Source organism: Perognathus longimembris, chromosome 7 (genome assembly GCF_023159225.1).
Source record: "Perognathus longimembris pacificus isolate PPM17 chromosome 7, ASM2315922v1, whole genome shotgun sequence".
Classification (NCBI taxonomy): domain Eukaryota; kingdom Metazoa; phylum Chordata; class Mammalia; order Rodentia; family Heteromyidae; genus Perognathus; species Perognathus longimembris.
In genome coordinates, this window is record NC_063167.1 from 33,945,948 (window position 1) to 33,973,042 (window position 27,095).

General features: G+C 40.0%; 1 protein-coding gene across 1 annotated transcript in view; it reads left to right on the forward strand.

The window, feature by feature from the left end:
* The window catches only part of Rnf11 (ring finger protein 11), a 42,539-nt gene extending 16,859 nt beyond the window's left edge, over nt 1–25,680 (forward strand). The window contains exons 2-4 of the mRNA XM_048351279.1: nt 4,395–4,528; nt 22,078–22,247; nt 23,784–25,680. Of these exons, the coding sequence (XP_048207236.1) occupies nt 4,406–4,528; nt 22,078–22,247; nt 23,784–23,955 (465 nt within the window). The 5' untranslated portion in view covers nt 4,395–4,405 and the 3' untranslated portion in view covers nt 23,956–25,680. The remainder of the gene's footprint in view (nt 1–4,394; nt 4,529–22,077; nt 22,248–23,783) is intronic.
* Nucleotides 25,681–27,095: the final 1,415 nt, after the last annotated feature.

Consider the following 27,095-nt stretch of genomic DNA (forward strand, 5'->3'; position numbering starts at 1 on the left):
CTTGGTGGTGGTTTCGCGACTTGGCACAACATAAGTTCAAGCCCCAGGACTGGCAAAAAAACCAAAACCCAAAACCCAGAAATGATATAATGGTTTTAAAAATGACACATTTACATAGGGCACTTACAAGGAGTGGAAATTGTGGAGAATGGAAGTTGCTCAGTGAGTGGTAAGTCAACGAGAAAGTGTTAAATAAGTGTGAAGGTCTATAACATGATTGTTGATTACTATAAATTTTATAAACACTAAAAATTTGGGATACACCAAATTTATTAAAATAAGTTAATCTTAATTTATTACATATTTTTTCTTTTTCTTTCAAATTTTATTTATTTTGCCAGTCCTAGGGCTTAGGCTGGGCTTCTTTTGATCAAGGTTAACACTTGAGCCACAACACCACTTCCGGCTTTCTCTGTTTATGTGGTACTGAGGAATCAAACCCAGGGCTTCATGCATGCTAGACTAGCATTCTACCACTGAGCCACTTTCCAAGCCCCTTAATTTTTCTTTATATCTTTATTGTACAATTATTTTTCTACTTTTTGTCTTAAAATACACATGAGCCAAGACCTACCTGGAGTTAGTCTTTGGTGTCCTGGGATCTACCTCAGGGCTCATTCCATGGGGAGGTCTTCAAGGGGACTATCACAAGTGCAGTGGTCACTTCCTGTGACATCAATACCTTCTTCTATACCACCTTGAGGTTCTTCTCGAGGAGGTGTCACTCTTTTCAGCTATCTATTCACAGTAGTTTACTTGGTTTCTTTCATTCATCCTAGGTTTCTGTGTAGAGAAATAATGCACTATGTACATTCCTTGATTCTAAACACTAGGAGTTATTGAAATCTACAACAACTTTTGCTAAACCCTTCACCTTGAACTTCCTTGGGGAATTTCTTTTTTTCTTCTGCAATTTACTTTTCGTCTTTCCTCTTCTTCAGCTATATATTCCTGTTCCAGTTTCCCAGGAACCACATCCGAGATCTTGTGGAGATGGTCCTCATTCACACACAGGTTAAAGGTGATTACTGACTTTTGCAATCTCCTCATCATTGACAAGACCTCTGAAGTCATGGCTCAACTTCCTTAGTGTCTTATTCCAGATACCATTCATTCACATCTTGATGATATCACTACAAGCTCAAGCAAGGTACTTTTATAGCCCAAACTAAATCGCTTTTTTTTTTTTTTCAAATGAGACAGTCTTTCTGTTCAGCCCAGCCCAGGCTGGCCTAGAACTATATTACCCAAGCTGGTGTCAAATTCATGATCCTCCTGCCTCAGCCTTCCAAGTGCTAGAATCACAGGTATGCAAACACCATACCCAGTTACCCAGTTATCAAATAAGACTCTTGACATTTAAAGATGTAATTCTCTCAGAACTGCATAAATACCTTCTCAATATCTTCCACAGTTGTAGCAATACAAAGATCTTCAGAACACAGGCCTTTAAAGCTGCTACACCTCTTCAAGCCATTGGCTATCATGTGACAGTAATTCTTCCTATGAGGAGGGGAATTATGTAAAACAAAACCTTAATTTTTTTTTTTTTGCCAGTCCTGGAGCTTGAACTCAGGGCCTGAGCACTGTCCCTGGCTTCATTTTACTCAAAACTAGTACTCTACCACATGAGCCACAGCACTACTTCTGGCCTTTTCTATATATGTGATGCTGAGGAATCAAACCCAGGACTTAAATTTTTTTTTATGGGTTAGGAATCTGGCCTAGTGGTAGAGTGCTTGCCTAGCATACATGAAGTCCTAGGTTTGATTCCTCAGCACCATATATACAGAAAAAGCTGGAAGTGGTGCTAGGGCTCAAGGGGTAGAGTGGTAGCCTTGAGTAAAAAGAAGCCAAGGGCAGTGCTCAGGCCGAGTTCAAGCCCCAGGACCCGTAAAAAAAAAATATATATATATTTTTTCAAGACACAGTAAAAGAAAGAAATCAGGATCTGTTTCTTAGCCTAGGCCTAGTGGTTCAAGTCTGTAATCGCAGTCACTTGGGAGACAGAGACCAGGAGGATTGTGGTTTAAGGCCCGGTTAGGCCAAAAAAAAAAAAAAAAAAAAGTGAGATTCCCATCTTAACCAGTGAGCCTGGCATGGTGGTTTTGGGTGGTAATTGCAGTTATTTGAAAGGCATAAGTACAGGTATTTCAGTATGAGACCAACCGCAAGTAAAAAATTGGAAACTCTATCAGGAAAAATAACTAAAACAAAAATATATGGGGCCATGGCTTAAGTGGTAGAGCACCTGCCTAGCAAGTTGGAGACCCTAACTTCAAATCACACTAATGCAAACAAAACAAAAACTCTCTTCTTGTTGAATGACTGTGGGGAAACACTCTCATCTTTCTTGTTTCCTTCCTTTGCATGCATTGTTTGAGCTGTTCATTCAACTAAGGAGGGAGCTTAATCTACCTCAGGCAAAATGCCAGGACTTACCCAGAGCTGGAACAAAAAAATTTAAGATTGATCAGGCAGTGACAGAGAAAATCTCAGGTTCTGGGAACACAGAGGTGGTGACTAACCCAGACTGGAAGGATATGAAAGGCTTCCCAGGGGAAGTGAAAGTGAATCCAAGAACGACCAATCGGGAACAATGATTAGCCAGATGAGAGGTAGAAAGGTCGGTAATGGGGCGAAGTGGGTTTCAGTCAGCAAAACAATATGGGCAAAGGCCCTAGCCAGTGCAATCATTCTTTCAGACAACTACAAGTACTTTGGACAGCCTAGAGTTCAGAATTTGTGAAGATGGAACAATGCTAATGAAGTTTAAAAGGTAGTCTGAGTATTGGGCTGGGCAGGGAGGGCTCTGGGCAGTAAACCTAGCTACTCAGGAGATTGAGATAGGGGGATCACAGTCAGAAGCCAGCCCAAGCCTTCAGACAACTTTATCTCCAACCCTTAGCCTCAGAGTAAAAGCCCTAAGACCAATAACAAAAAACAGTGCTGGGTTCTGGGTGTGGGTGGTTCACGCCTATCATCCTATCTTCTTGAGAAGGTAAGAGGCTTTCCATTCCAGGCCTGCCCTGATTTCAAAAGTTTTTAAGGCCTCTACACTTTCTCCATAGCTGGGCATGATGGTGAACACTTATCATCCCAGCTATTGTGAGAAACGTCTAATATAGGAAGATCTTCCTGCCTGGGCAGGAAGAAAGACCCTATTTGAAATATAACCAGTGCAAAAACAGGGCTAGGTGTGTGGTTCAGCAGTAGAGAAACTGCCCTAGCAAGTTGCATAGGCCTAGGGGGGTCAAGCCCCAGCGCTGTCCCCTCCCCACACAAAATATATATGATCAGATTTACTTTTTCTTTAAAGAAGTAACTCAGTCACCGATGCCGGTATTAGACTGAATGGCGAGCAGCGATGAATGCAAGCTGAGAGTTTGTTGAAAGACAGTGGTGGCTTGAACTGTGGTGGGGAGCGGAAAGACATGGAACAATAGGAGATAACACAGCTGGGAGAATCTCTGGTGTGATATAAGATGGGTAAGAAATGGCTGGTGACATAAAGGGTTCGTTAATGAGCCTGGATTTGATTCTGAAAGGATAAAGGGGAAGTCATTTAACATTTTAACCATGGGACTAATCCACTCACACAGGGATTTATAAGAGGGTGGTGAAAGAGGAGGTTCAGGACCTGGCACAGAGGTGAGACTTGAACTGTCAGCTGGGTTGGATTATGAGGATGTAGAGAGGCTTGGGCAACCAGAGAGAAAGGTGCGGGGGCCGGGGGGTGGGGGGCATTTCATACCGAATACCGAGCTAAACAGGGCAGGGGCGAAGCCAAAGCCAACGAACCCCCGGGAGCAGCTGCTGGAGGGGGGAGGGGCCGCCGCTCGGTGCCGCCCAAGTCTCCCGGCGCCGGGGGCGTGGCCAGAGCACGCACGGCGGGATGACGCAGGGCTACAGCCGGCCTCGTTCTGGCCGCCGCCGCTACTGCCGCCGCCGCCGAGCTGAGGCGGAGTAGGATGAGGCCCGCGGCCGCGGCTCGGGCGTCGGCGGGGGCAGCAGCAGCTGAGACAGCAGCTGAGGCGGCCGCGCCCCCCCCTCCTGACCTGGATTAGGCCCAGCAGCTCCGTGGCTGCCGCCGCCCCGCGGGGGGGGCGGGGTGGGGAAGCGCTCGGTCTCCCCGCCCCCCCCCCATAGTCGCCTCACAGGAGGCGAAACCGCCGCGACCCCAGCGGAGCCCGCGGCCCGGCCTTAAGTCCCCCATCCCGGGGTGCGGGGGGCTGGCATGAGCTGCCCCTCGGCGGCGCCGGGGGGCGGGGAGGCCGCCGCCTGAGCCCCGGCCTGCCGCCGACCCCACCTTGTCGACCGAGGCTGCCCGCGGAGCGTGCGAACGACCCCGTCCCTGCTTTCCTCCTCCCCTAGATCTCTCTCACACACGCACCAGCCCCGGAAGATGGGGAACTGCCTCAAATCTCCCACCTCGGATGACATCTCCCTGCTGCACGAGTCTCAGTCCGACCGGGCCAGCTTCGGCGAGGGGACGGAGCCGGATCAGGAGCCGCCGCCGCCATATCAGGTAGGGGAGAGCGGGTGTATGTGTGGCGCGGGCGGGGGGGGGGGGGGAGCGGACGACAGCTCGTGCCGTGATGCGGAGTGGGGGCGCTTTAGGTCGCCTCTGCCCCTGGACTCGACCAGGCCCAGCCTGGGGAGGCGTTGACCCCTTTAGCGCCGGTCTCAGGATGTCTGTTCCCCAGAGTAGGAAGGAACGACCCTTCCTTGGTCTCTCGCCCCTGCCCTCCCTCCCTCAGCACGGTATAGGGATGGTGCTTGTCTGTCCTTGAGTTCAAGAATGTCTGAGCATTTAGCACGTCGGGTTTGGGAGTGACATTTTTGCCTGCCATTCTGTCCGAATTGTATGACTTCCTCTGCCACCTGGATTATGAGCTCTTGGTGGTGGGTGCTTTATACTTTCATATATATAGTCCTTCTCCCCACCCCCACGCCGTCTTTGTAATTGGATCTGGTAAGGTGTTCACCTATCCCTCTGTTGGGGAGACATTTTCAAGAGGTGATTTTAGTGTCAGAGACCATTAAGATTTACATGTTTATATATACATATGTATTAATGTTTAACTCCTCCTCCTCTTGCTCCACCCCTATGACACACCTTTTAAACAAGTTGACTTAATAAAACTTGATTATCTTGAACTTTAGAAACCTTTCAGCCTGATGGGAAATGCCATCTGTTGTTACTTGTGGCTCTCTCTTTTTCAGAGTCTCCTAGTTTGCTTTTTATACAACAGTCAGTAGCCCCAGGTATGTTACAGAATTAATAAGAGCTAAGATCTCTTAAAAATTCAAGATAAGCAGACAGATGTTTAATTCACGATGTATGTACAATCCTTTCCTCAGCTTTTTCAGTTTCAAATAATTCTAAGTTAAAACCTCCTAGAAGGGCTTTTGAATTGTAGTACTTCCCCGCCCCCCCCCCCAAGAGTTTGTAGTTTTCTAACTGGGCAGTCTCTCCTTTGTTGTTTCATGTAGTGACATCATTATGTACTGTTCTCTTCCTGTGTAAACCAGTGTCTCTTCATACCAGAAAAACCTGATCACATATGCTGGTTTTCTGAATAAAACCCTTCAGGAGCCTTTCCTATATATCAATAAAGTCCAGTCTTAAGTGTAGCATGAAGAAACTGGTGGCTCCTTTCTCACACCCTATATTCTAGACCTAAAAAAGAGTATGGTCTTCACATACCTACTTTTGCTTCCCTTCCTATTATTCTCTCTGCTTGGAACTCTTGTCCCAAGGTTGGCCAGGTGAACATCTTAATCCTCTTTAAGGACTCAGCTCTTACGCTGAAGTCCTAACATTAACCTCCCTCTCATCCTAAATTCCTGTGCGTACCCCCCCTCCCACTGAATCTTATACATTTACATAAGCAGTACCTATACACTTGAATGTTATATTTTTGTTTAATTAGATGTTTGCCTCTCCTTGAGGTCTGTATTCCCCTCCTGAATGTAACCTGCCTGAAGGTGGGGACCTGTTGCCAGATGCCTTTATATTCACAGCATTTGGCTCATAATAGGTACTCAATAAGTGAGATAGATGAAATAGAAGCCTTGTTCTCTCAAGAGCTGTCCCCAGTGTTTTGCGTAATCCAGCACATAAAAACACCAAAATGTTGAATGAGTTAATTTGAATTCAGTAGGACTGTACTTATTACTGCATATCTCCCAGGTGTGTAAATGGTTGCCAGGGGTCTCTTAATACCAAGATAAATCTGGATATTTTTCCAGATAATTTAGGATTAAGCAAGTAAAGTATGTGTGTTTCACTTAATTTCTCCCTCCTGTGCATGTTATACAACAAATGTGTTTATTTAAGTTTCTAGAGCAAGTTCTTTAGAATATGAAGTTTTCCAAAATCCCATGTTCTATAGACCTTTTCTAGACAAATTGAATGTTTGACTTATTATCGTCTCTTTTTAGGATAATTTTAGAGTTTTGAGGAACTTTGTCATTTTTAGAAAGACTAGATGATAATGATTTTTTCCCCCTATGGTATCATAAGCACTTGTTTTGAATGGGAAGTTTTTGGTGTTACTTATTTGTGTGTGTATGTGTGTGCATATGCATGCGTGCATGTATGCATGCACGCATGCACATGCATGCTGGTCCTGGGGCTAGGGCTTGAACTTAGGGTCTGGGTGCTGTCTCTGGGGTTTTTTTTGCTACCACTTGAGCCTAGCTCCACTTCTAGCTTTTTAGTGGTTAATTGCAGATTAGAGTCTCCTGAACTTTTCCTGCCTGGGCTAGCTTTGAGCCATGATGTTCAGATCACTGCTTCCTGAGTAGCTAGCATTTTAAGCAGGCTAGAATGTGTTATTTTGGACAGTGGGAATTTCTTGTGGCTGCTCTCTCCTGAAGTAAATGACTGAATACTGATAAGAAAATAGTTAATTTAAAAGATGCAAGCATAAAAGAAACCTTTTGTAGAAAGCTTTCCTCTACAGGACATAGGAGTTAGGAATAATTTATTTTAGATAACCTAAGAAGCACAGAAAAGAGCAAATGATTTATGATATTTTCAGTTGACAAAGTAACTTTTCCCAAGAATTAGTATATAATTAACAAAGCTACAGTAATATTTCCTTCCTTCTTTCCTTCCTTCCTTCCTTCCTTCCTTCCTTCCTTCCTTCCTTCCTTCCTTCCTTCCGTCCTCTCTCCCCCCCCCCCTCTCTCTCCCTCCCTCTCTCTCCCTCTCCCTCCTCCCTCCTCCCTCCCCAGTCCTGGGGCTTGAACTCAGGGCCTGAGCACTGTCCCTGCTTCTCAAGGCTAGCTCTCTACAACTTGAACCACAGAGCCACTTCCAGCCTTTTCTTTTATGTGGTGCTGAGAACGCAGGGCTTCATGCATTCTAGGCAAGCACTCTACCTCTAAGCCACATTCTTAGCCATAGCTTATTTAAGGAATCATCTCATTTGCAGTTAGGACTTTGAATAAGGAATAGCTGATTGTAAAAGTAAAGGAACGTGTGCTTTGTTTTTGTAGTGAGGGATTAAAAGATGGCGTTTGTGCTTATGTTGTACATACGTGCCAAGTGCTCTAAAGCAGAGTTGGTGTTTTTTTTTAATCTGTTGGCATGATCTGATGGGTTTGTTTATTTTGGCTTGAAAGTTAAATGTTGGTCTAAGTATAGCTTAGTGGTAGAACGTATACTTAGGATGTGTGAGGTCCTGGGTATAATATGAAGCTCCAAGCTAACAACAATTAAAATTAATCAGAAAAATAAGCCCTGAACCATTAGGATCAATATGTAAATGAACTATATATTTCTTTCCTGAGTTTCTTTAGTAGCCTTCCAACTTATCTCCCTTCTTTCTTATTTGCCTTTCATTTGTCTAATGAAAGATATAGATGATACAGGATTTGTGAGACCTTAAAACATCTCAAATCCTATATAATCTGTACCTCATCACCTCATACAGTTCTCATGGCACTATTTTCTTTGCTGACGCCCCTCTATCACTGACTTCCTTAGTGACCTCAGAACACTGGTCGACAGTGTTTTGAAATATTCTAGGACCATGTGAAGTACTCCCCAGTTTCACCGTGACTGATTGACTCAAACCTCTTTCAATGACTTTCTCGCCTCCTTCCAGGTCTTTTATTTTTTTAATTTATTGTTATAAATGTGATATACAGTCAGGGTCTTTTGTTGTTTTACTGTGGTTGGAGTGTTGTACTGGGGTTAGAACTCAAAACTTTGAGCTTGAGATACACCTATCCTCCCCCCCCCCTTTTTTTTTGCTTTAGTGTTTAAGATAGGGTGTCTGCCCATCAGGCTTTATTTATTTATTTATTTATTTTTTGCCAGTCCTGGGCCTTGGACTCAGGGCCTGAGTACTGTCCCTGGCTCCTTTTTGCTCAAGGCTAGCACTCTGCCACTTGAGTCACAGCGCCACTTCTGGCCATTTTCTGTATATGTGGTGCTGGGGAATCGAACCCAGGGCTTCAAGTATACAGGCAAGCGCTCTTGCCACTAGGCCATATCCCCAGCCCCTGCCCATCAGGCTTTAGACCTCTATCCTTGGGTATCTGTCTTCTGAGAAAGTGGGATTATAGGTAAGCTTTTTTTTCCAGTGCTAGGAGAAATTTTTTTGTGAAGGGATACAGTGCTAGAGTTCAAACCCAGAACCTTATGCATACTAGGCAAGTGCTTTACTACTCAGCTCCATCATCAGCCTCAAATCTTTACTAAAATGGCACATTCTTAAATTTTTACTTATTTATTTATTTTTGGTCATGGGACTTGATCTCTGGGTCTGGGCACTCTCCCTGAGCTCTTCAAGCTCAAGGCTTAGTGCTCTATCACTTGAGCCACAGTGCTATTTCTGGTTTTCTGGTGGTTAATTGGAGATAAGAGTCTCTCAGACTTTCCTGCCCTGGCTGGCTTTGAACTGTAGTCCTCAGATCTCAGCCTCCTGAGTAGTTAGGATAACAGGCGTAAGCCACCAGCACCCGGCCATTCTTAATTTTTCTTTAGCCATCCTATGTAAAACTACAACCTACCCAATATCCTAGAATTCTTATAACTCTGCTCTGTTTCTTTTGTATAGAATTTAATCTTTAGTATATTACCTTATGTTGATTATCCTGTCCTTGCTTAGAAAAGAGAATTTTTTTAGTTGCTATTTCCAGGTGAGTGGCATGGTTCAAATGGTGGACTGCCTGCCTAGCAACTACAAAGTTGAAATACTGAGTTCAAAATGCTTTTTCCTTAATATCTACAATACTCTGACAGTAATTTGGTTGAATTAACTTCTTTTTCAAGTGAATGTATTTTTTTTTTTTTTTTGGCCAGTCCTGGGCCTTGGACTCAGGGCCTGAGCACCGTCCCTGGCCTCCTCCCGCTCAAGGCTAGCACTCCGCCACTTGAGCCACAGCGCCGCTTCTGGCCGTTTTCTGTATATGTGGTGCTGGGGAATCGAACCTAGGGCCTCGTGTATCCGAGGCAGGCACTCTTGCCACTAGGCTATATCCCCAGCCCTCAAGTGAATGTATTTTGAAGTAGATGCAGTTAAACATTTCAGATGGAACTATGTGTATTTCTAGAAACTCAAAAGTCATATGTCAATATTAAGTATGAGAATTGAGGGCTGGGAATGTGGCTTAGTGGTAAAGTGCTTGCCTAGCACGCATGAAGTCCTGGGTTCAATTCCTCAGTACCACAGCAACAGAAAGAGCCAGAAGTATAGCTATGGCTCAAATGGTGGAGCAATAGCCTTGAGCAGAAGCAGCTCAGGGACAGAGCCCAGGCCCTGAGTTCAAGCCCCAAGACTGGCCAAAATTTAAAAAAAAACTTGACTTAAAACAATTATTTATTGTCAATAAAATAAATGTTACCACAAGAGGTTTCTTATTTTGTTGGGGAAGTACTTGAATTCCTGTCCTTAAAGTTTTCAGAGGATTGAAGGCTTTTTTTTTTTTGGCCAGGCCTGGGCCTTGAACTCAGGGCCTGAGCACTGTCCCTGGCTTCTTTTTGCTCAAGGCTAGCACTCTGCCACTTGAACCACAACGCCACTTCTGGCCATTTTCTATATATGTGGTGCTGGGGAATCGAACCCAGGGCTTCATGTATACGAGGCAAGCTCTCTTGCCACTAGGCCATATTCCCAGCCCCTGAAGGCTTTTCTTGAACTAGAAGGTAGAATTACAGAAATTTGGCACACTTTTTTACTCAACTTTTTTCTTGAATGTTTAGAAAAAACATAAAGGCAATCCACCCATTTAAGGCAGACTTGGAAGCAGAGTGAGGCCAAATAAGAGATGGGGGTGAGGTAGCTTAAGATACCACTCATTTAAGAGCCCTCTTTGTCATGTGTTAGTTTGAGAGTGGCACTCTCTGTTAAAAGTGCTTAATGTTTACTGGACAACAAATTGTACTATCTTGATCTGAATATATATAAATAGCTTAGTATCTCTTAAGTTTTGTTTATAGTAGTTAGACATCTCCGACTAACTTACAATGAATGGTTCAGCTGTATTTTCAACTTTATAACATGTAAAAATAATACACAACAGAAGCTATATTTTTTAATCTTTCTGGACTAGTGATGTGTTATGACATTCTGTAGGAATGCTAAGCAGAAAGCCTAAGCTCCAAGTCAGCCATGCAATCACACTGGTAAACAATTTATGCTCTACAAGGCATTGTGTTGTTAAGCTGTGATGTTTGATTAGTTAGATATATTAAATCAACAATATTTTCAGTTTATGAAGGGTTTATTAAGATTATCCCCATTGTAAACTGAGGAGCATCTGTAGTTTATGATCTACCAAACTTCTGCACATATATACACACACACATATATACACACATACACATATGTATATACGTATATGTATTTTTTCATATATATGAAAAATGTAAAAACAAGTTAATGAGTGGAAATTTTGCTCTTTTTTTTAGTCAGATTCTGGCTGAGATAATTACATATAAAAAAAATTTTTTTTTTTTTGGCCAGTCCTGGGCCTTGGACTCAGGGCCTGAGCACTGTCCCTGGCTTCTTCCCGCTCAAGGCTAGCACTCTGCCACTTGAGCCACAGCGCCACTTCTGGCCGTTTTCTGTATATGTGGTGCTGGGGAATCGAACCTAGGGCCTCGTGTATCTGAGGGAGGCAGGCACTCTTGCCACTAGGCTATATCCCCAGCCCCTACATATAAAATTTTAAAAAGGAGAGATAAGTTTATCAGATTATGGGGGATTTTGTTGTTTTGTCATGGGGCTTGAACTCTGGGCCTGGGCCCTGTCCCTGTGCTCTTCAGCTCAAGCCAAGTATAGTGCTCCACCATTTGAGCCACAGTGCCACTTCTTCAGATTATATTTTAAGGAACTTGCCTCACCAACAAAAAATGTACTGTACTATTTTAAATTATCCCTGAATATAAAAGGCTATCCCTGAATATAAATGGAGCCAGTGGCTCCTACCTGTAATCCTAGCTACTCAGGAGACTGAGATCTGAGGATCACAGTTCGAAGCCAATCCAGACAGGTAAGTCTTGAGACTCATAACTCCAATTACCCACCACAAAGCCAGAAGAGGAGCTGTAGTTTAAGTGGTAGAATGCTAGCCTTGCACAGAAGCTCAGGCACAACACCCGGGCCCTGAGTTCAGACCCCAGGACAAGCACCAAAAAAAAAAAAAAAAACTCAGTTGAGTGCAGTAGCACTTGTATATATTGTAACACTCAATAAATATTATTAGATGATTGACTAGCTTAGAATTGTGACTTCCTCTTGGACTGCCATCACCATAATTGAGGTCTTCATTACTTCCTACAACAATAACTTAATTGATGTTTCCTCTCCCCATTCCATCCCATGGTGCTAGATAAATTCTGCCCCAGATCACATTCCTTGCCTCTTAATGATTCTTTATGACTAGCCACTACAGCTAAGTATTCAGAGTTAATAGTGTGACCGTATATACTTTTTTCCCAGCCGTTTACCATCCTGAACTTTTCCTTTATACCACTTATACTCAAACTGTCAAACTGAACAGTGGGCTATATATAACTTCTGCTTTCTTGGCTCTGCCTCTGCTCATTGTATTCCCTTTTCTCAGAAAAACATCTGTAGTCTAAATTCTAGTGATTGAGGTCTAGTTCAAATGCTACTTGAATCCATGAATTCTTTTTTTTTTTTTTTTTTTGCCAGTCCTGGGCTTGGACTCAGGGCCTGAGCACTGTCCCTGGCTTCTTTTTGCTAAGGCTAACACTGCCACTTGAGCCACAGCGACCACTTCCGGCCATTTTCTATATATGTGGTGCTGGGGAATTGAACTCAGGGCTTTATGTATGCAAGGCAAGCACCCTTGCCACTAGACCATATTCCCAGCCCTTGAATCCATGAATTCTGATCTCTGAAACATAAACATTACTTCCCTTTTCATTTGTATTCATGGTGCTGGGGGGTCACACTCAGGGCCTCACACATGCTATACAAACCCTGCACCATTACTAAGCTATATCCCCAGCCTGCCTGCTTGTCTGCTTTCCTTCTTTCCATCTCTCCCTCTCTTCTCCACCGCCCCCCCCCCCATAACTATGTAGTATAGGTAGACCTAGGCAAACCGCCTGTCTATTTCTCCTGAGTGCTGGAATTACAAGCATAAGCTGATTCTTTTTCAGTACAAATGTATGCACCTTTAAGAATAGGACAGTCAGTGTCAACAGTTTAATTCTAGCGCTAATTATAGGGTAACATGAGAGCATAGGGGCAGTGAGTTACTTGGTACATAAGATCTGAGAACTAGAATTTCTTAGAACATTTTAGGTGATACTAGTAGCAACCACCTCTTTTGAGGAATTTATAGATCTTAATAAAGTTCTTAGTATAACTACTTGAGGTAAGATGAGGATTTTTATCTTAGAGCTTCATTTTATTATGTTTTTAATGGGGAAATTGTTACTGAGCTGTGGATAAGGTGGCAAATGTTGCGCATATTTTAAAATAGAAAATAGGCTGTAAGAAGTCTCCAAGTAGATCCCTTATCAATGACAATGTTAAATTAGTAAATATTTATGACATTTTTAATATGCTCAGAATTTGGGCTTTTTGCAGCTGTGATCTAAATAAAAGTATGTCAGTGATACAAATATCAATGGAAATAGTGAATGAAAGAAGGAATTGACTGAAAGATAACCAGTTTTTTGTTTTGTTTTGGTTGGTCATAGGGCTTGAATTCTGGGCCTAGGTGCTGTTCCTAAGCTCTTCAGCTTAAACCTAATGCTCTACTGCTTTAGCCACAGTGCCACTTCTGGTTTTCTGGTGGTTCATTGGAGATAAGTCTCAAGGACTTTCCTTTGTGGGCTGGCTTTGAACAGCGATCCTCAGATCATGGCCTCCTGAGTAGCTAGTATTACAGTCGTGAGCCACCGGCATCTGGCTAACCCAAAGTCATTTTTAAACGAGACGTGAGCTTGAAAAATAAAGTGGTAAACGTTATTTTCTCTCCCTAGGAAATCTTGTCAGACATTGATTTTAAAAAATCAGTTTGGCCATATGGTATGTTTCTTTTTTTTTTTTACTTAAAGATACTTAAGGTTAAATTTTATATGAATAATTTACCTATCTTTTTTTTAATTAACTATCTAACCTAGAGTGTACTCCCAGGGGCCAGATAAGTAATTATCTTGTTATTTAATTCAGAAGCATACAGTAATAAGGTAACCTAGGTCTCTAGTAATGAGTAAAGCATTCTTTCATATGTATTTCAAAGATTATTTAAACTTGCTGAATATGCCAGGCACCAGTGGCTCACACCTGTACTCCTACTATTTAGCTATGCAGGCGGCTGAGATCTGAGGATCAAAGTTCAAAGACAGCCTGGGTAGGAAAGTTCTCCAAGTAGACAACAACAACAAAAGCCAGAAGTAGAGCTGTGGTTCAAGTGGTAGAGTGGTGGCCTTGCACAAAAAAACTCAAGGACAGTGCCCAGGCTGAGTTTAAGCCCCAGGACCAACACACACACGCACGCACGCACACACACACACACGGAAGTTGTATATTGCTTAAGGTATAATATGTATTTTTTTCTGTACATAAACATTTAAATTAAAATGTAACTTTAAAAAAGTTTTTAAAAAGCAGCATAACTATTGCTCAGTGAACCTTTGTAGTATAAAGCCACCTTTTTTATCTTTTTTATTTATTTTTGTGCCTGTTCTAGGCTTGACCTCAGGACCTGGATGCTGTCCCTGAGCTTTTTTGCTCAAGGCAAATGCTCTACCATTTCAGCCATAGTTGCACTTCCTGGCTTTTTCTGGTGCTTAAATAGACAGAAGAGTCTCACAGACTTTCCTGCCCAGGCTGTTTTTGAATCACAATCCTCAGATCTCTGTCTCTTGAGTAGCTAGGAATGCAGGCATGAGCCACCAGTTCCTGGCTTATAAAGCCACTTCTATGACATAGCTACTTTTACCTCCCCCATCCCCCAAATTCAGTGGAATACTTTTCAGTATTTTTGAAATTTATAATGGCAATAATTTCACTTTCATTTTTTATGCAAAACTCAGTTGTAGTACTAGACCACATTTTATTATTCTTTTAATACATGCTTTCATTACATCAGTTTTGGCTGTATAACTCTGCTGCAAACATATCCAGGAGTATAAGGAGTGAGTAACCGAACAGGCATATGTTTAGTTTTCCCCTCAACATTTCATTACAGAAGTCTTCAAAAGTAAAATTGACAGAATTGTTGGACTATCCAGGTTCCTACCATGTAGAAGATTCATCTCAGTCACATTTTGTCCATCTGTGCATAACATGTTAACAGATGTTATACAGATGTAACAACTGTCCACTTGTGTCTTCTCCTTCAATTCACTTTATTTAAAGTTGCCAGATAGTTAGTGTGATTTCATCAATTTGCTACTCCTAACAGCAAACATGAGAGTCTCTTATACACAATCCGTTATTGTAAATTGTAGTTCACTATGCTATACAATAGATGTTCAGATGGATGTGTTATTTAAACATGCTAGTAGGTATGAGGAAGTCTTTCCTGTGACTTTCACTTAAGTGTTTTATGTATAAAATATAACATACATAAATGTATATCACATGTATATATTATTTATATAGTATGTAGCAGCTATAACAGCTAAAATTTATAGTACCTAGGTAATTGGTACCTTGCATGTATTTGTTACCTCATCTTTTTTATGGGTCATGGGACTTGAACTCGGCCTGGGCTCTGTCCCTGAGCTCTTCAGCTCAAGGCTAGTGCTCTACCACTTTGAGCCACAGCGCCACTTGTGGTTTTCAGGTGGTTAATTGGACTCTCCTGCTCAGACTGGCTTTGAACTACAATCCTCATATCTTAGCCTCCTGAGTAGCTAGTATTACAGACATGAGTAACCAGCACCTGCCACCATCATTTATTTTTTAAAAGCTTTCACAAATTCAGAATCCATAATTCAGTGGGTTTTAGTATATTCAGAGTCATGCAACAATCATGTCAGGTTTGAGTATTTTTATCACCTCAGATAAAACTCAACCATTCCACATCCACTTCCCAAACCCTCAGCCTCCGCAAATTGACTTTCTCTCTAAATTTGCCTGTTCTGAACAACTACTGACTAAAGTGGCCATTTGTAGCTAGCATTTTTTTTAAAAAATCATCTTTTCAATGTATATCCAAGTTTTAGTATGTATCAGAATTTCACACTACTCAGTACTCCCACTCCTTTGTTGCCTATGGCACTGAGGTTCAGTCACCTGCCTTGCACATTTTGTGTTTGACAAGTGCTTTGTGCTTGACAAGTGAGCCACCCAATTTAGGACTCTTTTTTTTTTTTTTTTTTTTGCCAGTCATGGGGCTTGAACTTAGGGCCTGAGCACTTGTCCCTGGCTGCTTTTTGCTCAAGGCTAGCACTCTACCACTTGAGCCATAGCGCCACTTCCAGCTTTTTCTATATATGTGGTGCTGAGGAATTGAACCCAGGGCTTCATGTATGCAAGGCAAGCATTTTACAACTAGGCCATATTCCCAGCCCAGTTTAGGACTCTTGATAGCACCTATCTATCTCTATCTCTCCTCCTCCACAGTCTTCCAAGAGGGCATGTTTTAGGTGCATATAAGCCTCTTGGAATCCAATTGAAGGTCCCTCATATAAACCTGCCCACTCTCACTGAGCTTCATACCCCAGCCCTGAAGATATTTTTGGGTGTCAACTTGTGATGGGGAAGGAGGAGCTACTGGCAGTTTGGCTGTTGTTCAAGAGGTGGAGTCATATTTCACTCCTGAGTATATGCTCAAAAGAAATGAAACATCTATATAAGAACTTAAAAAGTTAATTTTTATAGTATCACTACTCAAAGAACTCCGAAGTAGAAACAACACAAACACCCATTAATGACTGTATAAAATGTCATGTGCCATGTGATAGTATATTTTAGCAATAACAAGGAGTGTGGTTTGCTGTACCTGAGTGAATGAACTTTAAGCTTGGTAAGTTGAAAGGCTAGCCACTAAAGGCCATGTATTAATATGATCCCAACTATACAAATGTCCAAACTGGGCAAATCTATAAAGGCAAGGGAGATCATTATTTCCTAGGATTGGAGTATTTGGAGAGGAGAGAAAATGAGTGAGGAGTTACTGGTAATGGGTACAGGATTTCTTGGGAAGGTCACGAAAATGCTTAAAAGTTGATTGGTAATGGTTGTGTAATTCTGTGAACATAAAAAGCCACCAAATTGTGTTTTAAATTGGAGAAGTATATGGGAATTATCTCAGAGGTATTAACATTAGTGTTCCCCTTTTGCCTTATAGTGATTCTGTATCTTCTGAATGAGGTGTACTTTTAAAAACTTTTCAGTGTATTTTTTTTAAAAATGTACATTTTAAATAAGTACATTTAATGGTTTGATTTCCCATTTAACTTCAAAAATAGTTAGAATCCAAGAACTACTATTTGCAGCATTGTTACAATACAAGATCCATTTGTGGAAGAATTAATTTTTACAGGTTAATCTTACTCTTTTAAAAATGTTTACTTGGAACTGAAGGTATAGCTCAGTGGTAGAGTTCGTGCTGTTCTAGGTAAGGCCCACTATTAAACAAAACACGTCTGCATATGGTATATGGTATGGTGTGTTAAGTAAAATGAGGAGGCTCTCATAAGTATTTCAATAACTCATGCAGAGGAATACCTGTTGAACTGCAAACACACTGGAAATCTGCACCAATGTCAAATAATTTGTGTCAGAAGACAAAATTATAGCCTATTTATCATTCAAATAGGCTTTTATTTGTAAATCTGAATTGAAGGAGCTTCCATTCTGTAAAATAAAATGAGAATTCCTTCTGGACAGGAGGAACAGAACTGCATTTTGTAAGGTGGGAACAAGAAAATGACAATAGGAAGAAAATAGCCTCGTGGGGCTGGGAATATGGCCTAGTGGCAAGAGTGCTTACCTTGTATACATGAAGACCCGGGTTTGATTCCCCAGCACAACATATATAGAAAACAGCCAGAAGTGGTGCTGTGGCCCAAGTGGCAGAGTGCTAGCCTTGAGTAAAAAGAAGCCAGGGATAGTGCTCAGGCCCTGAGGCAAGCTCCAGGGATGGGAAAAAAAAAAAGAAAAAAAAGAAAAGAAAATAGCCTCATGTTACTTTAAAATTTTTATTTATTTAATTTCTTTGTAAGAGTTAAAGCAGAGGGGACTAACGTGCTGGTACTATGATTTGGCCATTATCTCTCCCCTGATTCCCTAGCAAGGTGAGATACTTAGTTTTGTTTTGGTTGCATGAAACTTGAGCACAAGTCCGTTGCGTTTTGGTTTGGTCTTTTGGGCCTATTACAAGAACCTAGTCCAAACTAATAATGGCTTTTCTTTTCTTTTTTTAATTCATGAGTAGGAGGCAAATTCTTTAAGACATCAATGTACTTATTAGATGTGATCAAAGTAAAAACAGTAATGCTTTTTTTAAATCTTCTTTAAGAGTTACTGCTAGAATCCAAACTGCAGGACAATAAAAAACTGGAATGTAAGATGCTGAGTTAAACCAGTTTGCATAGTAGAATAGAAAATCTATTCTAATTGAGGGAAGCAAAAATGGTAATATTTAGGAATCTTATGCTTTTAGGCAAAATTATCTTAGAAAGTTTATTTTAATGATACACGTGGCTTTGAGACAGAAAGCTGCCAGGAAGGAACCAAGGGAGTTTCTCTCCTATGTCTCTTACTTAGGGGCTTAACAATTTTTCATTTGTGGGTACTCCTAATGTTTGCTTCGCCTTCCATTTCTAATCTGCCTTTATCCCACCGGTATGTTTATAATCTTAAATTACACATGCTTTTTATTGTTAGCTCTGTGACTTTTGAGATCAGTTAATTTGGGTTTTCCAATTTTAATTCCTAAGGAGTCTGATTGGTTAACCCATCTTTCTCAGCCAAGAAGTACAAGCCATTGGCTAGCTTCTGGGTCCACTGAATGTATGTCTGTCCCAGAAATTGTCAGGCAATGAGCAGTTAATAGGAGCTGTGGGTGAGGTAGTCATTTGTGCCTTATAACTGGCTTTATAAGGACATAGGTCTTATCTGTTTTGGTTATACTATATCTCCTTACATTAAATAATATCTGGAGTGGTTGACTATTTAGTAAAGATGATAATAGGTACTTATACTCAAAATGTGACTTTAATGTTTGCTATCATAAACTTTGGAAGAGTGAATAATTTCTGAATAATGTTATCTAATGACTTGCTCATGTTGAATGCCTATAGTCATAATACCATTTATCTCCCAATTAGGATACTATACAACCTATATACAAAGTGCTCAGTGAATAACAAAAAACAAACAAATACCAAATTACATACCTTTAAAACAAAACAAAATGTCAATCTTCTTCCCTGGAACATGCTCTTGCTGGCTTTGTGTGACTGTTCAGAAACTACGTATAAATGCTAGCTTTTGGTTTGCTATTGTATTTTTTCCTTCTTTTGTTATGGTCAAGATTAATGGAACATCAGAACTAAAATATACATTGAGACTATTCCAAGACTTCCTTTTTATGGCCTAAGTGTAAGTCTGGCAAAATTCAGAGAAAAAATTCCCAGTAGGAGACTGCAGCTGGAGAGGGGGTGGTGCCAGCAGCAGCTTATAAGGCTGTAAGGGGAAAAATTAAGAGCTGGCTCTTATTTCTTATTTCTTAGTGGACGAAAAGATACAGCTTTTAGTGACAAGCTGCATTCTTTAGTGGTGACTTTATTTTTCCTTCACCACAAACCAGACTTGTACAATTTCCAGTCTCAGCACATTATTTAGGCACTTCCCCCTGCATTGTTTTAGTTTCTGAAGTTGTATCATATTCCCTAAATTGAATCCAACTCCTTAGTGCAGTGCCTAAAAAGTTGCATGTTCATCTGTCTTTCTTATTAATAACTCTATGAGATTAAGGCCCAATAATTCATAACAATATTCATCATTTTATAGATGCTTCATTATATATCAACGAACAGTTGGTGTTTTAGAGATTTGTTTCATCAGGTTACTCCTTGGATTTTGGGTTTTTTTTGTGTGTGTGTGCCTTATATGTGTATGCATGTGTGTCTGTGAGTATATAATGTGCATTTGTGTGTGTATCTTTCATTTCCTAGCATCTTTGTCCTTTTATACTGCATTATCTTCTATGATGCTATAATTTTCCATAATGCACATTTAAATTTTCATTCCTTTAGAGCAAATATATTTGATGTCACTTCTCTTTTTTTTTTTTTTGGCCAGTCCTGGGCCTTGGACTCAGGGCCTGAGCACTGTCCCTGGCTTCTTTTTGCTCAAGGCTAGCACTCTGCCACTTGAGCCACAGCATCACTTCTGGCTTTTTCTGTTTATGTGGTATTGAGGAATCGAACCCACGGCTTCATGCATGTGAGGCAAGCACTCTACCACTAAGCCACATTTCCAGCCCCCACTTATCACATTTTTAAGTGATTTATCTTAATATTGCTCAGGATACTCTTCAAAGATAAATAGCCTTTCCATTTCTTGGTGATGAGGAACTTTAAGGCTTGGTAACATGCGTAAAGTGCCACTGTTGAAGTTTCACAAAATGTCTTGCTCTTTCTACTATATACTCCTCTGCCATGGACCTTGATAAGTGGCATAGAAATTCTAAGAAAGAATGTGGGAAAATTAAAAGGCAAAAAGTTGGCCTCCCCTTTTAATAGCGTACATTAGTTGTACAAGGGGAGTTTTATTGTCATATTTCTACACATATACAATGTATCCCAATCACTCTCACTATCATTTCCCCTCATCCCATTCCCCCTTAAAACAATTTGAACAGGCTTCACAATTCTGTGTTCCTCCTCAGTCCCTTCTTAGTTATTTTGAAAGGGTTTTGTTGTTGTTTTAATTGAGATGAAGCCTATCTAGCCAACTTTTTCACACTATTGGCACATTGTGAGGGATCCTCCTGATTTCTGCCTCTCAAATAGCTAGCTACTATATGAGCTGTTATCATACTTGGCTCATGGGTTTTTGTTCCTAAAGTTCCTATGGTATGAGTAGGCAGAAATTTGAAACAGACATCAAGTTATTGTCACTGGGAAAATATTTGTACTAATTTAAGTCAGGCTTTCTTCTGGCTTAGCTCAAATCATTAGAAGTTTTTTCATAAGCATGTTTATGAAGTTCTGATATGATATGTATATGTATATTTGGATTTATATTATTCAATTACTAAAGTTTGAGTCCTAACTATGTTTGTGCCAGGTACTATGCTGTGTATTTTAGCCTAACACAAGATAAAACTTTTGTTCATAGTTGCAGAGATGGGTATAGCATGTGATATACATGCAGACCTTTCAATCAGGAGTAGTGAATCCACTAGTGGGTTTTGGCCTGTCTGCCTGCTAGTAATAGTCTGTAGTTTAATCATACACACGCTTGAAAGCCAGCATATATTAGCAATTTAATAATTTTTGTTTTCATAAATTGATATATAATAATACAGAGACTTATAGAGATGAATGAAATAGCTTAATCAGTGTCACATAGTCTTTTTTTGGTGCTGGTTCTGGGGCTTAACTCAGGGCTTGGACACTATCCCTGAGATTCTTTTTCTCAAGGCAAGCACTCTACAACTTGAGCCATAGCACCACCCTGGCCTTTTCTGAGTAGCTTATTAAAGATAAAAATCTCATGGTCCAGCTTTGAACTGTGATTCTCAGATCTCAAGCTTCCAAGTAGCTAGATTACAGACATAATTTACCAGCATCTGGCAGTCTTTTTACTCTAGTTCATAGGACTTGTCTGCATTAGAAATCTGGTTACCAAGAAAATAAAACCCTGAAGAACTAAGTCCTTTAAAACTAGGTTAGACACGGGGTGCTGCCTGTAATCCTAGCTACTCAGGAGGCTGAGATCTGAGGATCACAGTTCAAAGTCAGCATGGGCAGGAAAGTCCTGTGAGACTCTTATCTCCAATCAACCACCAAAAAATCAAAAGTGGCTCTGTGGCTCAAGTGGTAGAGTGCTAGCCTTGAGCTGAAGAGCTCAAGGACAGCACCCAGGCCCAGAGTTCAAGTCCCACAACCAAAAAAAAAAGTGGCTTAAACAATAGATCCCTTGCTAAGTATACCTGAGTTCAAACCCTAGTACCACCTCCCCCCGAGGAAAAAAAAACTTTTCAAATTATAAAGTACTAATTTTGACTTGGCATGGTAGTTACACCTGTATGTAATCTCAGCTATTCAGGAGGTGAGGATGGGCAGGATAGATCCCAGGCCAGCCCAAGAACCTAACTGAAAAATTAAAGAAAAAAAAGTGCTAGGACAGTAGCTCAAACAGCATCTGAGACCTCAATACTGACCCCCCCCCCCCCAAAAAAAAAAAAAGAAAAGGAAGGAGGGAAGAGATCAGATTTCAAGTGTTGTATGTGTTGTGTTTTATTTCAGAAGCTATACTTAAAGCAAAGTGAAACAGTCATATCTGCTTCCCACTCAGCCTCTTCTCAGGGTCTTCTTTTTCTCCCATCTCTGGCAGAAATAAAAAAGTTTTTTGTTGTTGTTGTTTTTTTTCCATTTTTAATGTTTAGGAACAAGTTCCAGTTCCAGTCTATCATCCAACACCCAGCCAGACTCGGCTAGCAACTCAACTGACTGAAGAAGAACAAATTAGGATAGCTCAAAGAATAGGCCTTATTCAGCATCTGCCTAAAGGAGTTTATGACCCTGGAAGAGATGGATCAGAAAAAAAGATCCGAGAGTAAGTTTTAATTTATACGTTTCAGAGTTATATTTTCAGATACAGGCTTTTTAAAAAAATTGCTCTTCCTCATAACTTTTGAAAGTCTATGGCATTTACTATGTGGAATTCTTCAGTTAGTGCAAGAAAATCCTTAAATGTAGCGAGAGGAATTTTCATATAAAAATGTGGAGAAATAATGGCACAAATTTTGACCATTATACATACTCCTTGTCCATTTGAATGACAGTTGCTTATGTTGGTCTCACATAATATGTGGTCCCTATGTTGGACCATGGTCAATGTGAGCTAAGTAACATTTCTGGTGGCTTTGTCAGCTGGTGTTTTGGAAAATATTTTGGCAGTATTTCAGTCTTACTGCCTTTGAGTCAGTAGCTAAACACTGGGAGATAATAGTCAAGGAATCTTACCCTAAAATATATATCCTATTCTCCGCCACTGTAGCTTACACACAAAATATTCCCCATATAGTCTTACTCAGGATGTAGAAAATGCCAGATAAACTGCTAAGTTAATTGTGATACAGAATTGTTTTATTAGGCCAGGAACTGGTGGCTCTTGGCCTATAATCCCTGCTACTCTGGAGACTGAGATTTTAGGATTGCAGTTTAAAAGCCAGTTTAGCCAGTCCTCCAGACTCTTATCTCTAGTTAACCACCAGAAAACCAGAGGTTGTGCTGTGGCTCAAAGTAGTATGCCAGCCTTGAGCAAAAAATGCTCAAGGACAGCGTGCAGGCCCTGAGTTCAAGCCCCAAACCAACAACAACAACAACAAAAGAAATCCTTCATTAGGTTAAGCAACCATGAAAATTGTTAAGGAATTTATAGTAATATGAGAGAAGTCTTTCTTGTGAAATAGTTTTGCTAAGTCTGATGAAGTTAAAATTTTTCTTTTGGGAAAAGTTTCTTATGGGCTCATTATTGTGTGAGAATCTCCAGTGAGGACAGCCATTCTTTTAAATTGAGTTTTGCCTCACTAACACCTACATAATCTAACTTACTATGTTTATATGAGCCTATTTGAGCTATAGCACCAATTTAGTGCTCAAACTTAATAACACAATCTGTCTATAGCACTGTGAACTCAAAACAGAGTTAACTTACAGTAGCTCAGCAAGTAGGCTGAAATTAATGATCCTTTTTTCCCATGTAGTTCTAGGATTATCCCCAAAACAATACAGGAAGCAAAATTGATCCACTAAGCATTACATTCTCCTACAGATACCTTATTTTGTACCTGTTTTGTAAGCATAGCTACAGACTTGATTCCTATTCTACCAGTGGCCTGTTTATCTTTTTTCTCTGTTGACTGCTCTTAATTAAGCCCTGTAAATTTTCAGATCAAAATAAGAAAATATGACTGGGTTGTCAGTGATTAGGAAAAACTCAGTTTGCATGCCTGGGAGTGAGGTGACAGGCAAGCCATTTTAGTGCATTGTTCAAATTAATAGTGTCTTTGTAATGGGATTTAAAAGAATATTCTAAATGAGGACTCATCTGAAAATGCCTTCTGTTATCTCTCCCTCGCTTCCACAGGTGTGTGATCTGTATGATGGACTTTGTTTATGGGGACCCAATTCGATTTCTGCCGTGCATGCACATCTATCACCTGGACTGTATAGATGACTGGTTGATGAGATCCTTCACATGCCCCTCCTGCATGGAGCCAGTTGATGCAGCACTGCTTTCATCCTATGAGACTAATTGAGCCAGGGTCTCTCGTCTGACTTCAAGTGAACCATCATTTTGGGTGGTTTTGATCTTTTGTCACTGAGCCCAAAGAGCCAGGGATTAGGAATTAAGATCATGCACAAAAATTTCCTAAAAAATTCCTGGATGGCTGCAGATGTTGAGGAAAGTATGTGATATTTTAGAAACTTAGTGGGGAAAAAGTAGGATGGTATTTTTATGTAAAGCCTTGACCCAGTGTTTAAAAATATAATTGTATTTAGATCTTATTACTCCAGTACATAGGAATTGTGTAACGTGTTAAAGCATCTGTATATGTTTAAATTGTGTGTGTTGAAGATTAGGAAAAAGATAGTGGCTATTTTTCCTAAATGAAATAACTTTCTTCTTCCCTCTACCCAAATTCTTTTCTGAAGTTACTGGCATTTGGGTCAAGGTTTTATTAAAAGCTACATTTTATAACACTGGCACAAAAAAAAAAGTAGTTTTAAGCTTGTTTGCACAGTTCTTTTTTTCCATTGGAAATGGAATTCATTGCCTTAGGTCTTTAAAAATAGTGTATTATTATTGTTGGGGCTGGCTCTATGCTTGAAAACCAGTTTATTTATAACCTGTTGTAAGTGCTATATTCTGTTTGCAGTTAGGAAATGCAGAATTCAAAGTGATCTCCTAGCTTGTAAGCAAACCGAGATGCACTATCCCTTTTCTATTAAAAATGAGTTAATGTGTCAAGAAACCAACTCTAGCAAAGTGGGTTTAATATTACCCTTTCTATATGTTCTATCTAATTCTTTTGGTTGTTAATATGGTGATAATTGAAAGTCAAAGTAAATTTTAAATATTAAGATTTCTGATTTATTGATGAATTATGCCACCATGCTTACGTAAAAATGAAAGTGGCACCATGGTGAAACTTAACAAGAAATAGTTTCTTAGTTGTAACAATTTTGATTCTCTTTCCTGTGACTTCCTTCCCTATAGTCTTGAAACATAGCAAAAGGATACTGCATCTCTTATTGTAGTGCTGAGGTTATTGAAGTCATACAAACACATCTCTGTGTCTGTTTCTTGGAACGATATCTGTTAAGTCCTAGGTGACTGACAAGAACAAAGGTGAATGTGTTTCATGTTTTGCACACAACTGCAGAATTTGTATAACCACATGACTTCATAGTTGTGATCTCAAAAAAGGAATTTCTCCTTTGTTTTTTCTTGCAGTTAATGTAAGAGTACACTAAATCTCTAAGTTTCTGAAGTATTAGAAGTAGAGATGGCCTAGTAAAGATGTAGTAGTGTGTTTTATCCATTTTGCATGTGTTTATTTTTCCTTATGTTCTCAAAAGGTGACTTATTTGTTTAGCTCAGTGATGTTATAACTAAAAATCATTATCAAAAGGAGAAGCAGTCTCCAGATAACAAGTCAAATATTTCTTATTATTTTTTATTGAGTTGAATTTGTGATTCTAACAATTTTCTACATACAAAACACAAGTGGTGTGAAGGGTCTTCATGATTGCATTGTAGAATTTAATATGTCATAATTAATTTGGCATTCAACTGTAATGTCCATATGTTAATTTCCCTGTGATCCCCATGATGGAAAGACTTAAAGATGAGTTTGAAAAAAAAAAATTGAAAGAATTTCATTTATCAGGTTCTGTTAAATTGTTACATGTATCTTGCTTAAGTTTCTGTTCATTAATTTATATTCATCCAATTATATAAAGCAAATTTGGAGGAAACATTAAGTTGTGCAATATTTTCAATGACAATTCTTTTTTATTTTTGTGTTTTCAACTTAAACATGATGTCTGTTTCATCGGGTACTATAGCTAGATTATCAGAATTCATAAATGAGCTTTTTCCCATCTTCTTCCATGTTGCAACTAGTCTTTATTATAGAATTTTTCCAGAGAAGTTTGGTGGTAATATTGAAGGATGGTACTGGGGAGAATGCTTTTTGGAGCACTTTGTGTTCTTTGTTCTTCACATATTGTGTTAAGAACCATCAATTTTGGCTTTTACTAAATCATTAAATAAAATTGTAATATAGGGCTGGGAATATGGCCTAGTGGTAAAAGTGCTCACCTCGTATACATGAAGCCCTGGGTTCGATTCCTCAATACAACATAAACAGAAAAAGCCAGAAGTGGTGCCGTGGCTCAAATGGTAGAGTGCTAGCCTTGAGCAAAAAAAAAGAAGCCAGGGACAGTGCTCAGGCCCTGAGTTCAAGCCCCAGGACTGGCAAAAAAAAAAAAAAAATTGTAATACAAATGTGAAGGACTATAGTTGATTACATAAAAACATTTCTCAAGATATCTAATCCTTGAGGAAAAAAAGTCAAGGGCAGTTTTAATTACTGTATATATAAATACCTTTGGGAAGTATTTTATTGCTTGTCATTTAATATCATATACTCATATAGTTAGAAGTTTGATAGTTTCTAAAACCTGATTAGATATGAGCAAGATATAACCATGCTTTGCTGTGGGATTTGAAATATTTGAAAAACCTAACCAAAAAAGAAAAGTGAAAAAAAAGTAGCACAATCTTTTTTTTTAAGTGCAAACTCCACCAAATTTAAATACTTTCATATGTTTATAGTACCTGTCACACAAACTTTTAAGTCTGTTGTTCATAGAGAATCTCTTTAAGTTGGAAGAAGACTTATCCTCTCTTTTATCAGTCTACCCTGTGATGTAAAACACTCACAATGAGCACAGAGAGGTTTTCTATATACAAAGCATGCATTTAAAGAAAGAAGTAACAAATAGTCAAAATGGGCTGCCTGCCAAGCACAATGTTCTAGCTACTTAGGAGGCTGAGCTGTGAGATTGAGGTTCAAAGCCAGTCCAGGCAGCAAAGTCTGTGGGTCTTAACTTCTTTTAACTACCAGAAGTGGAGCTGTAGCTCAAGTGGTTGAGCATCAGCCTGGCAAACCCAGAAGTCCTAAATTCAAACCCCAGTACCATAAACCAGGTACCTATGGTTATTAGCATTTGATGTAAGAAATGCTGGTCATGGTTGAGTTTTGATAAACTTGATTTCTTGTGAAAAGCAGAGAACAAGTTAGGGAGAGGGGCAGGCAGAGGCTCATACCTATAATCCTAGCTACTCAGGAGGCTGAGATGTGAGGATCACAGTTCAAAGCCAGCCCAG